At 45.3% G+C, this 13,697-nt stretch overlaps 1 protein-coding gene across 3 annotated transcripts in view; it reads left to right on the top strand.

Annotated features, from left to right (window-relative positions):
* Positions 1-13,697, top strand: part of GMPR (guanosine monophosphate reductase) — a 51,492-nt gene that overhangs the window by 27,371 nt on the left and 10,424 nt on the right. For all 3 annotated transcript variants that reach the window (XM_075745070.1, XM_075745072.1, XM_075745073.1), the window contains exons 7-8: positions 1,146-1,188; positions 7,450-7,609. In XM_075745070.1, the coding sequence (XP_075601185.1) occupies positions 1,146-1,188; positions 7,450-7,609 (203 nt within the window). The remainder of the gene's footprint in view (positions 1-1,145; positions 1,189-7,449; positions 7,610-13,697) is intronic.

Below are 13,697 nucleotides of genomic sequence, written 5' to 3'. Positions count from 1 at the left end.
GCTGTTTGCCCTTTGAAAAGCCACTGGCTTTTGGATCCACCTGCTCAGTTTGTGTCTGAATCCTTTTCTGCGCACAGAAAGGTTCTAACACACAGCCCCACTGCCAGCTACTTGCGAATGCCAGCTCTAAAATGGCTGATGGTGGGGGTGTCTGGCTGTGCTCAGCCACAGGTCACACACAGGCGTGCATTTCTGCCAGTAGGGAGGTGAAACAAAATGAAGTAACCATATAGTCTGGGGAGCAGCTTCAAAAGAGGAAAGCTGTCAGCAGTCTGCAAGGGACCCTGATCGTCAAAGCAATGGGGAGCCTTCTTGGTACGATGACTGTGTGGAGTAGAAGGATCTTTCATCTGATGCTCAGACCTTTACAAAAACCTAAAGAACCATAGCATATTATGAGCTCTGCTATGTAAGTGCCATTCCTTTTTTACAGCCCTATCACACATGCATAACTTTGCTCCCCTCAACTGAAACCCCCTCATCAGCCACTTCTTTGCTCTGCACTGAAACCGAAACACATCATAGGTCTAAAATGCTAAAGATCTCAAAGTGCTGTTGTTTCTTTACCAAACCCATAGCAAACCGTGAGGAGTACGATGAGAGATTCATTTTCACTTACCAAAGATTAGATTACCCAATTTGCGTAGAGATTATCAGATCAAAATCCAACATAGCTGATGGCATATTTCCTCACCCCTCCCACTGTGACCTTTTAATGTATTGTAAACTGCTGAGAAAGTTATTTTAAATGTCTTTCGTGGTTTAAGGTAGGGGTTTGTGGTACCTCTGCATCACACAGCCTTACATTAAAATGGTAGGGAATGATTCAGATCATCAGAGGTTTTGTTGTGCAGTTTCTGGGATTCAGGAAATTGCAGTCAGGAATTTGCATTGCTGCTGTTACCGGTGGTATTATCAGTAGACTATACGGTAGAGTAAATGAGCCTAAAGAAGGAAAGCAATAGAAAGGATAATATGGATTCCCTAAGAACTCAGCCAAGATTATGCATACCAATGATGCACAGGCAGCTCTTGACACACTGTTCCTGAGCAGGGGCCATTCTGCTGCAGGTCGCAGAACACCAGTGCTCACTGGGTCCCTGAGTGAGCTCACTGCCACTCACTGTCATCTTTTCTTTACACAGGATGGAGGATGCAGCTGCCCAGGAGATGTCGCCAAAGCGTTTGGTAAGGACAGCATGTGGTGCCACCCGTTACACCCTGCATATCTCCAGCACTGTCAGCAGTGATGTAGAAGTCAATTTGACCCTGAATGTGTAATCAGCAATAGGTTGCATTCATCCCCATGGGTGACTCCAGTGAAATTAATACACCAGACGTGAATTTGCTCTTTGGACCAGACAGTCCAAATTCTGCAGCGCAAAACATACAGTGGTCGAAGTCCTATTTAGAAACTATCTGCCAGGTGTGCATGGGATACAGCCACTGGGACAGTAATACAAAGAAAACTGATAAGGGTTTCTTCTGAGTAGGGTTCAAAGATGCCTGTAACATTGCCAGAGCTGGCTGACCTGGGCCTGGAATGGACTAAGAGATGGTGGAATGTGTGTTGGACAGAAGAACAAAACAAAAAGGCAGGCCAGATCCCTGGAGATGTTCTTGGGATCAGCTGTCCACTTGAAGAGATGAGATTTTATTTATACTGTATCCCCTAGAGGTGAGCAGATGTCTAAAACATCTAAGTTAATAATTAACAGATTTTGCTCTCATGCCAATAGCTTCAGTGAATTGCACCAGCTCTTGCTGATACAACAGATAATTTAATCTGTGAGTATTTTCTGTTGGGCATGAAAGTTACATGGGGGGGGGGGGGGGTGTGTGTCAAGGTCAGGATTGTCGTTGAGCCATAATCTTTTTGCAGCAGCGTATGTGAACCAGGTGCTAAATGCACCCTGGGCTAAGAGGACATTTAAAGACACTCCCCCCACCCACCAAAATTCAGGACCTTTTGGAGATGTCACAGTGGGGTAATACTCAGAATACAGTGGAACAGCACAGTCTCTCATTGGGATTTCAGGGTGGTATGATACAAGAGATAGCACATTATGATACAGCATGTCTGCTTGGCAGGAAGCTTTGGACGTATGGAAAGCAGGGGCAGACCTAAACTCAGATTACAGACCTGCCAAGAAAAACTCAGGGCCCCCAGGAAAGGTTGAAACCAGAATCTGTCTTCTAAGTTTGCAGACAGTTCCTCTTTTTAGACAGGTCAGATGACAAGGAAGGCTTAATTAGAGAATTTTAAGCACAGCCATGGAGTGATTGCTACCAACAAGGAATCTGCTCAGTCACAGGATTTCACATCTCCCTTGTGTTACCCAGCAAGTGATGTGACGTGGGGAATAGATACTTCCAGTTGGGTGATTCTGACATAGCTGAACAGCAGCATCCACCCTCTTTGACAACAAGATTGTATTAAAAAACCACCCAACCTCTCAGCCCAGCCCACCCTGACATCATACCGCCTGCAGTGAGGCCTTTGTTCTGCCTGACTTTGGCTCCACCGCTCACCCAGTTCTTGCTGGCGTTGTTGTCCTTGGGAGCTTGTGAACTGAGATTGCAACCTCACTGCATTCCCAGATGGCTGCACAGAAACCTGGCCCGTGGAAAAGGTCTTTCTTCAACAAGAGCATTTCCAGAAGTTAGAAGAACAGGAAGCAACTTCAAAGTGTTTAAAATGTTTTCCTTTTTGATGTTTATAGCAAGTCTGAAGGGTCCTTGTAGTGTTTCTGGGCTGACTGAACAAAAACTTGATTGAAACCTGTGAAATGGCAGATTCTGGCTGATTGTCAGGAGGTGCTGGGATTCACAGTGGTAGGTATTCGAAGGCTGTCGTGGGTTGTCCTGGGACAGAAGAGCATCAGAAAACTGAGATTATACAGGCAGTAGTTCTACTCTGACAGTAGGCCAGACAGATCAGTCTGACCTGTGTGTCACAGGTGCAGGCCTGGAACTGATAGAGATTACCCTGAGGCAATAAACTTACCATATCTGGCTGTGTATAATTGAGGTAGACACACTGTGGACATCTGACTAGCTGGAGCTAGGCGCACGTTTGTCAAAGGTGGGTGGCAATATAAGCTTCTAGATAACGTTATTACTATCACTGTTTGTTGAATGCTGTTGAGGTGATTTGCTATGTGAGCCACGTAGAAGATAGCCTCCATGCCCAGCATTTACAAGCCAAAGCCTCAATACTGATAATGGATTGTCTAGCACAGACCTCTGTGCTTGCTGAGAGCCTCTTGGCAGGGAGGAGTTACGTAAATATATCGGATAGCAGAGACCAGGTGTACAATTTCACCTGGGGATAGAGGCCTGGACAAAGCATGGACAAGAGACCCAAAGAGAACTTCTGGTTAAAGTGATTATACTGTCTCTTTTTGGTGGATCATTGTAAAGTTTTCATGAAAGGGATGTTGAGGTGTTCTTTATAAAGCAGTGACAAAGCAGTCATTTGAATCATAAAAAGTGTGAGGGAGTCCCAGATGTGAAGACTAGCATCGACAAATGGCTGAAGATGTGACTGGAGGAGGCAGGTTCATGGGAACAGGAGGAGTAGAGTTGAGCGCAAGTGAAGAATTGTAAAGAACCATGGTGAAGATACTGAGAAGCTTTACAAGTGGAGGGTGACACCATTGACTGGTGTCAGGAGTCAGAGGCAGGTTGGGCGTTTTGATGGAGGGGAAACAAGATAGAAACCTATTTAAAAAGGCAAGGAACAGAGAAGCACTGAAGGTGAGGGACAAAAATGCCGTGAGTGACAGAAACTTTGGGAGAGACTGCTGGAATTCTGGAACAGCTGGATGGGAACCTGGTATGGATTTGGTAAACTGAACATGTCACTGCCATCTGAGTATTGGAGATGATAATGGAAAAGATGTAGGTTGATCAGGAAGAAAAGAGGTGTTTTGATGTAGGAATGACAGAAAGCATGAAAGAACTTTGTGTTGGGCTCTTAGATGGTTCACATAACTACACCCTTGGAAAGGCTGGTAACATGAACACATTTCTCAGAATGCCCCAGGGAGGCACTACTGTCTCCTTTTTTAAAGATGAGAAGTCAAAGCACAGAAATCTAACTTCAGTTGCCTGGGGTCACATATATTTTTGTGACACAGCCAGGAACAGAATGTGCCTTTTGAATCCTACGCCAGCATCTTTAACACAATACTGCTGTTCCTTACAGCAGTGGTGAGAAGAGATACAGGAGCAGGGAAGGAAAGAGAAGGAAAAATCATGTGGAAAAGTCAACTGGGGACATATACTGGTTCCAAAATATACCTGACAGATCGTGCTGGCTTTTTTTTTTTTCCTGTTTTCAATAGCTGTGCGTGTACACCTGCTGTCCCAAAGGCTCACTGGCTCAGCTGGAGCACAGGTGAACGTTGATTCCAGAGCCAGCTGTGATCTGGGCAAACTTACTCTTCATCTGCCTGGAGGTCTGCCCAGGCTACAAATCCAGGCTGACTCTAGCTGAATTTGTGCAGAGCCAATCTGGTTATCAGTAACTTGTATTATCAGGCATACAAAAGACATCTGAGGGACTCCATCCAGATCCAGCAGAACTCTCTGAGTGCTGCAAGATTGGGCTGGCATCAGCACATGTATCCTGTAATGGCTTGAAAGAGAAGGCACTGTGAAATGTGAATGAGCAAAATCAGCCCAGATACAGGGTAGACCTCAAGGGGGAAGTCAGTGCATTGAAGTAGCATTGTGTAGAAACAGGATGAGTCTAGCAAACTCTGGGTGAGCTACTGGGATGCTTGTATGCAACGTACCTCATCTTAGCCTGTATTATCTTAGGGGTTGTTGCCAGGTGTTCCTGGTCCCCCACAACCTAAAATAATGGCACGCTGTCTATCTGTACTTGAAAATGAAAGGCTGCAGCTGGGTGTTGCAAACATCACCAGTGCTTCTGGTCGTACAGAAAACCATGTGTAAGTAAAGAAAGACCATGCTAAAAACTGCAGCCTCCTGGTTGGATGTTAACTGGTAGAAAAGTAGTGGAACAGACTTGAAACTTTCAGATATCTTTGCAACACTGAAGCAGGGTGGAAAGTTCTGGAGAGCACTGGAAAAGTATATTTAATATGGGCTTGTCATTTCTGGAGCTGCAGGGCAGTAAGCATGTGTCATTCCAATGTTTAGACGTGCTGCGTCTGCTGTAAGATAGCTCCTCTTCTGGAAGAGCTTGATGAATTATGTTGTAGTTTGCAAAAGTTATTCAAGTTGGATGAGTTTCAATTCTGTAATTCAAACATATTTGCTTTCCTCCCAAAATATGCAGTCAAAAGAAAAAGAATAAATAGATACTTAAGTGCACAGGAACCAAAATTCTGTGATTCTGTAGCATAGATTTCATGTGACTGTTTTGCATTAATAATTTGGAGGCTGTGAAACCCACAACCAGAGACAGGACTAGAATTGGAGATCAGGGGATAATATTGACAAGGCAAATTGTCCAGAGTGTCCTTTGGCAGGCCTTTGGCTTGTTTAAATGCCCTTTCTGAAACCTTGGCCGTAAATCTGTCCCTCCTTCCTCATGTTGTTTGCTTCTACCCATGAAGCAGACATCAACTCAATTTCCCAGGGTACTTATTTTTTGCAAAGGTGGAGCAAGATTGTGCCAGGTAACAACAGGAGTTCCCCACCAGTAACTGAGAATGTCTTAAAGGATGAGCATTCCCTTTGTTTTTGGCAGGTTAATAGTAGTATCAGACCTGAGTCAAACTGAGGCTTTAAAACTCAGCCATCTGAAACAAGAGAGCTCAGGAAAAATCTGCCAGGTAGTTGGCATGATAGGACACCTGAATGGGTGCCTGGCTATAAATATTGCTTGTGATGTGCTCAGCAGTTTTGCACAAGCCTCATTTTTAACATCCCTTTACCACGGACATACTGTTCCTTTCAAACAACAACCAGGCAAAGGGAGGTGAGGTCAGCAGAGCAGCTGGGTGCTCTGCTCCCAGACATTGCTGCTAGGTCTGCTCTTTGGCAAAGGGGTGGAGGGAGGGAACTGACTTTTATAAACCAGTGCGCACTCCACAGTTGTCATGTATTCTAAGATCAAAATACTCCCAAATTCAGGTTTGTCTACAGAGCTTTTAAACAGATGGCCAAAGCTGAGTAGATTTGATAATGATTTCACTTAGTCTTCAGATTTCAAGGTCCAGTGCTATTGTTTGGATAGTGACAGAGATCAGAACAACTCCTAATGCCAGACTTACCTAGCCTGGGATCTCCCCAGAGTTCGGACATGTTCATAACGGGGTTGGGTTAGTTCAGGCTCATCTGCTTTCTATGAAGTGAGGTTTATAGCCCTGTTCTTTTGCCAGTTCTGGGAAGAAGCTGGGCAGAGGGGAGACCTGTTCTGACACATACACACTGAAGAAGCAGAGAGGAAGATGCTTTGGTTCAGGGATGGGTCACCACAGGCTCATAAAAGAGTAAAAGCCAAACTTTTCCAAGCAAGACTAGATATGCCAAAATATCACAGGAGGAGCTGCTGGTGGAATAGTTCCAGCCCAGCTGGAAATATTGGAAATCACAGTAGAAAATCAAGAGTGATTCCAAAAACCTTCTTCCTGATCTTACTCCCAGTGGAATTGATTTCATGATTTGCAAAGCCAGGGGAGATGGACAGACAGAATAGGCATGATTGAGTATTCAGTGTTGTTATTCAGTATCTGGAACATATTTAGGAGTTGTAGCTAATGCTTAGACCTCCTTTGTGGTGCATGCTGAGAACAACAGAACCTAGGAGTGGTGGTCCTTTGCCCAGAGTTTTTAAACAGGAACCAAATGCAGATCCATCCAGATCTCTTTGACAGGGGATCACCCAGGCCTACACTGAACACATATGGCTGATAGACTTGAAAAATGCATCATTTCAGTAAAAAATCTGCTTGTTTTATGTCAACGTTGGGAGGAGTATATTACATTCATGACTATGCCTTCCTGCAGGGTACATTTCCACTCACAGCTGGTAGCCTAGAAAGGTCTTGAAGTAGGAGTTGTTCTCTCCTCTGTACAGCATTGAGCTCAACAGGTCCCAGCCCTGTGATTAGGGCTTCCAAGTACGGTAGTCACAATAGTAGTTAATAAGGAACTGTGCTCAGATTATGAAGTAAAGGGTTAAAACTGAATTTGAAAATAGTGTGGGGTGGAGTAGAATAATCTATATCTTTGTCATCACAACAGAAAACCATTCTTTCCATTTTAAATACCAGAGAAATACAATTCTGCATGTGTCAGTTCTTCAGTAAAGCATTTCTTCCAAGTTTGCTGCATCTGTTACAGGAGGGGACTCTCTGGATCAAACTATTTAGGGTTAGCTATTGTTTTTGGAGGCCACTGTGTTCTTGCTTTGTCTTTCACCCTCTTTTCCCTCCCCTGCTTTCTTACTTGTCATTTTGCTGATTACAGGAGCTGGTGCTGATTTTGTCATGCTTGGAGGAATGTTTGCAGGCCATGACCAGTGTGCTGGAGAGATTATGGAAAAGAATGGCAAGAAGGTGAAACTCTTCTATGGAATGAGCTCTGATACAGCCATGAAGAAGCATGCAGGAGGGGTTGCTGAATACAGGTATGAATTCCACACAGGAGCAATTGCAGTGAGCCATCCATCCAGTAACTTCTGGAGCGGAATTGTGCAAAAGGCATCTGTTGGAAACAGGCCCATGCCTCTATTCCCGTTTAGGAAGCTGTTACCAACACTTACGGCAGCAGATCTGAGGGAGGGATGACATCAAGGGGGAGAGAGGGAGAAGGAGCTGGGGGTGGCTAGCTGAGAGCAACTGTGTTCACTCGATTGCAGCCAGTGCAGTGTGCTTGTCCAGGTTGGGTGTCTTGTTGGTGTATGGGTTCCCAGCTGGCCCACATGTTCCCTTGTGTTTGCAAAAAGTGGGCACCTGGTGAATCAGCAAAGTTCAGCTGGAGTTTCCCCAGTATAGAGTTGAGTTACAGCTGTAACGCTAATGAAGGCCCAGGACCTCATTAATCAAGCACTCTCAGTCACAGGCGGTAGCCCCAGGACTCACTCCTGCATTTGTTGGGCAGCCTTTTTAGACAGCAGAATTCTGCATATTTCCCATCCCTTTTTGGATAGCAGAGCACCAGAGTAGCCCCAAATCATGCAGTATGCAGGAGCTTGGGTTTTGAGCTAAAATCCTCAGGGCAGAGGAAAGGACAGGCTTTGCAAAGGAATCTCTTGTCCATTGCTATTTTACTCTGGAAAGTGCTGAGAATTTTGACTTTTTGAAAAAGCAGATGACTCCAGAAAACCTCTGTGTCTTTTCTCTTTTGAGTGGCAGGTATAGTCACTCCCCTTAGACAACATGTTTTGTATACTTTGTTAGAGAATGTTTCCTGTCTGACAGTATACACTGGTTTATTTAGGGGTCCCTTTTGATTCTTCTCCTCTGTTGGGGTAGACTCAGGCTCTGGTCCCATCTGGTGAACTGCTGTTTGTAAGAGTCTCAGAGCCAATGACCTTACCTACTGTTCCAGACATTCAGGACTGATGGGTTCTGTTGGCCTCGTCTGCTACAACTACTCCAGCATGTGGGTTTTTCCCAATGTGTCCAGCTGCTACCATGGGTAAGAGTTGCAGTGCTGTGACGGTGACAATGCAGAATGTAAAGCAGAATGGGATCCACAAAACAAAACGGAATTCACACTTCGACACAGAGGCATCCTGATAGGACCACGACAATCCCAAACATCATGCTAGACTGAAAGCATCTTTGATCCCACCTCCTGTCCTCCACTCCGACACTGGCCTTTATGGAAGCTTTTGTCTGCCACTTCTGAAGAGCTAAAATGCACCATGAAAATGTGCACTAGTTCACCTAGCGCTTCACAAAGTGGTAAGACACAGTGTACTTCAGAGCATTTACACCTGTCTCCTTGGGCCTGAATCGTAGAATCGTAGGATCATAAAATAGTTTGGATTGGAAGAGGTCATCTAGTCCAACCCCCGCTGCAGTGAGCAGGGACATCTTCAGCTAGATGAGGTTGCTCAGAGCCTTGAATGTATCCAGGGATGGGGCATCTACCACCTCTCTGGGCAACCTATTCCAGTGTTTCACCACCCTCATTGTAAAAAATGTCTTCTTCTATCTAGTCTGAATCTACCCTCTTTTAGCTTAAAACCATTACCACTTGCCCTGTCACTACAGGCCCTGCTGAAAAGCTTGTCCCCATCTTTCTTATAAGCCCCTTTAGGTACTGGAAGGCTGCTATAAGGTCTCCCTGGAGCCTTCACTAGTCCAGGCTGAACAACTCCAACTCTCTCAACCTATCTTCATAAGAGGGGTGCTCCAGCCCTCTGATCATCTTTGTGTTCCTCCTCTGGACTCACTCCAACAGCTCCATGTCTCTCCTGTACTGGGGCCCCCAGAGCTGGACGCAGTACTCCAGGTGGGGTCTCACAAGAGCCGAGTAGAGGGGCAGGATCACCTCCCTCGATCTGCTGGTCATGCGTCTTTTGATGCAGCCCAGGATACAGTTCGCTTTCTGGGCTGCAAGTGCACATTGCCAGGTCATGTTGAGCTTCTCGTCCACCAACATCCCCAAGTCCTCCCAGGGCTGCTCTCAATCCTTTAATCCTCCAGCCGGTACTGATACTGGAGGTTGCCCCAGGCCATGTGCAGGGCCTTGCACTTGGCCTTGTTGAACCTCATGAGGCTCACATGGGTCCACATTTCGAGCTTGTCCAGATCCCTCTGGATGGCATACTGTCCCTCAGGTTTGTCAACCACACCACTCGGCTTGGTGTCGAGTGCTAACTTGCTGAGGGTGCACTCAATCCTGCTATTATGAGCTCCAAGACTGCAATAATTATGGAGATGAAGGAATGCTAGCGGTAAACGTTGTGCAGGAGAAATCTGGAGACAAAGTCATTCGCTTTCCTGGTCTGGCAGAAAACCCAGGCTCATTAAAAGAGAAGCCTACGTGAAAATGCAGAAACAGAGAGCTTGTGGACACTGCACTTATCTGATAGTCTGTGCCTATTAGACACAGTCTAGTTTAGTACTACTTTCTGAGGAAGACTTCTGAAGAGTAGAAAATCAGTTGGACATAGGAGAGATGATAGTAAAGAGCTTTTCAAGGGCAAAAAAGCTTGTGATGAGTTTTCACAACTTCCAAGGGCATTTGTTTATGTAGGAAAAAAGATTTCTTAACAAGCAAAAATATACAGTGGATACTGTAGTTTGAGGAGAACATGTATATCCTGGCAGATTTTTAAAGCCAGGATTTTTCTGCATCTACTAGGATGAGGAGGGGGCAGGGATATGTTTACTTTCTGCCTGAGAAGGATGTACATGTCTGTCTTGAGTGTATTTTACCTGAGCCCATGTACCTCTTTCTGGGACTCAGATCAGAAGCTAGTGAACAATATGCAAGGGATTTTTTTTTAAATCTCATATGGGGCTGCATCTGTACCAGTTAAAAGCACCACTATCTGCAGGCCATCTGGTTCCACTGAGGACAGCCAGTGGATTGCTTAGGGGAGCAACGCACGTGACTGGCTTTCCACCTGGTTGACCTGCAAGGCTCTTTTGGCACTGCAGGTTCAGTGTGCTTTTGCTTTCAAGCACAACTGTTTATTTGCAGAAGAAAGAGCTGCACAAGTACATCTGCAGCTGAGACAAGCTGAAATGATGCACCAGAAAGATGTGCTGCGCACCTCTGAGCTTTGATTCAGTCTGAGTTCATTTGCCAGTTCACAGAAGCAGTGTACGGGTTTTTTTGTCCCCCAGCGAATCTGCTTATCATCAAAGCCTCTGAACAAATGGTCTGAGTGAACACCACTAGTAATTATCTCATAATTTAAAAGTGGCAGCTGCCAGTTACACAGAGATACTGGCAACCTTTTATCTGAACTTACTGTCCTTTGCTACCCTGTGCTTGTGTCAGCTGGAGTGTGGAAAAGGCCTGATGCTGGTCAGGCATGTAGTTAATGGCAGCTCCCTGAGAGATCACAGAGCAGCCCAAGCATGCAGTGTGGATCTCAGTGCAGCATAGTCATTTAGGGTCTGGTCACCACAGAGCTGGTGGAAGTTGCAGGAAAAGTTTGAGAAAGCTAGCTGTACCAGTGGGCCAAGGACTAAGGCAGCTGTTAAATTCTGCTCCACCTAGTTAGGTGTGCTTGTGATCTGGCAACAAAATTTATTGCCAGCAGGAGAATTAATTGACACTGGTCCCCCTTAGATAAAAATTTGGCTCAGTCTAGACAGACCGTTTCAATTCCTTATGGACAATACTATACAAATTCTGCTTGATCCATAGCTGTATTTTGCTTTATATCCTGATTTTACAGTCCCCTGGGGATCAAGTTCTGAAACCTCAGCAACAAGGGAGTGGAAGCACAATCTGAAATTTTTGGTTCCTGTTGAAGTACTGCCTTTTTGTGCCACTAACAGATAACATAGAAGGAGTTCCCCAGTCTATTGCTAGCTACAACAGCTCCAAATATTAAATCTGTAAGCCTTGGCTGTTAACTGTGAAGGAGCTGATTCTCATCTTGTTCACGTTGCAGCCAGGTTGCAGCCACGACGCAGAGCTGGCTACCCATACCAACCTTGGTCTTTATCTTGCTTGGCCTGTCCCACATGAGTGTCACCATGGTTTAAAAATAGCAACTGTTAGTTGCCCAGCACATTTATAGTGAAGGGATGATTGCAAACAGGGTGAGGCTTTGCTCTAAATTGCTCTTACAGGAAAAGTTACAGGAAGTTTAGTCACTTGCTAGTTTAGCTTATGGCAAACTTGAACCAAAAGGGTTCTAAGTCAGCATCTTAAATACTGGATACCCCAAACAGGTCAAGTCAGTGGGACTTCTTTATATGCATTTAAAAAGCCCAGCTGTAAGTCTGTATCAGTCAGCCCAGTAAGCTGTTTTGTCTTTAAAAGAGCCTGAGCACTCACAATGTTTTAGTCACACGGTGGGGAGCTCAGTGTGCTCAGCTCCCTGCAGAATCAGACTACTTGTCACTTAACTTCATCTTCTCAAAATTAGACATTTTGGCTGGAGAACCTGAGCCTCCAGCAAACAGTTAAATTAAAATTGACAGGTAAGGTGAGATGGCTGTAGCAGGGAATAAAGTCATGAGAGTGATTGTTTTTGTAATGAGTATGTCAAGTTGATCCCATTTAATTTTGTATGAAATCTGTGTACCATGTTTCATAACTTTTATGTCGTTTATATATTGGTTTTCTTTTACATTTTTTACCTCTTTCCACAAGGCACATGGATGAGAGCTGGGAATTTCTGAAAGGCAATTATTAAGTTTCTTTTATGGGAGAAGAGAAATAAGGCAAGCAGGAACAGAAACCCCACGCAGTATTGTTCAGTTAGAGCCAATTTGCTTTTGTTAACCCTTTTGAGATTTCACAGGTTTTGTGTGAACGCTGCAGTTCTACTGTGATCACTCAGCAATTCACAGCTGCTACTAAGCTGGGTGTTGGCACTTTATACTGACTGTAGGGTGGAATTTGTGCCACAGAGACAGAATAGCACCAGCAGCTGGCTGCTACTTACTGTCTTTTTCTGTATCCCAAATGACAGCCTGGAAGACCTGCCCCCAATTCCTGCTATTTCTTAAATGCTCCACTCCTCAGGTTGCCTCATGCCAGGGCAGCCTCACCCCTTTATCCTGACCCACATTTTGCTGGGCTGACAGAGCATTCATCCACCCTGCCAGGATTCCCACGCACTGTGCGCATCCCTCCATGGCAGCAGCAGCCTTGAGCTGGCCAGGAGTTGCAGGGCACAGCACAGATTGAACCCTGTGCAAAAAGTCTGAAGCAAATAGTTCACCCTTTCTATTCACGTTCGGTGGCTAGCGAGAGACTTAGAGTCTCTGCTGAGAGCATCTAAGCATACCTTTCCCAGCTGTTGGGAGTCCCATTTGCTCCGTCTTCACCTTTCTTTTCTGAGAAAGGGTTAGTTTTGGGTCATAACTCTGGGAGAGATGTCAAAGATGCAAATCCCTCAGCAGTTCCTGCTGACTTGCTTATGCAGCTCTCTGCCAAGTGTGCCAGCTTTTGTCACTCCTCTTGTAAACCATGCATGGCCTGCGTGCAGGCATTCGTTGCTGGCAAAACAGTCTCAACTTGGGGACTTTTTACTTAGTTTAATTTATTGCCAACTAACACAAACTTCTAATCACTGTTGGGTAATTAAACAGACACATAAGTAAACACCTTTCCTGCCCCTTTTCCAGACTCCATTTAAGCCAGACACCTCTTCTCGCCTCGCTATGTCACAGCTCCCCTTACTTTCACCACAGGTCACACTCAGTCGTCTCAACTCCTTCAGTGGGGAAAGGGGTGGCACAGGACGTTGTGGTGATGGTTTCTGTCTGCCACTTCTGTGTCTTACTGTGCCTGCTCCATTGTGGGTTGTCCACAGGCCACAGTCCCTCTGCATCTGTCCCTGCTCTGGCATGGGTCACCCAAGGACTACAGTCCCTTTGGGAGTGCACACCTTTGGCATGGACTACCTCCTTTTGAGAGTGCATCTCCAGCTGCATGGCTCCTCAGGCATGTCACGGCATCTCCTCACCTCTGCAAGGTGCATATCAAAGAACTCTTTGAATGTTAATCCATTATGAACTCTTTCAACATCATCACAATCTTAATGTACATCAGTTATAAACTCCCCTCTT

Source organism: Balearica regulorum, chromosome 2, assembly GCF_011004875.1.
Source record: "Balearica regulorum gibbericeps isolate bBalReg1 chromosome 2, bBalReg1.pri, whole genome shotgun sequence".
Lineage (NCBI taxonomy): Eukaryota > Metazoa > Chordata > Aves > Gruiformes > Gruidae > Balearica > Balearica regulorum.
Note: the sequence above shows the minus strand (reverse complement) of the source record. Positions and strands in the feature narration are given on the sequence as shown.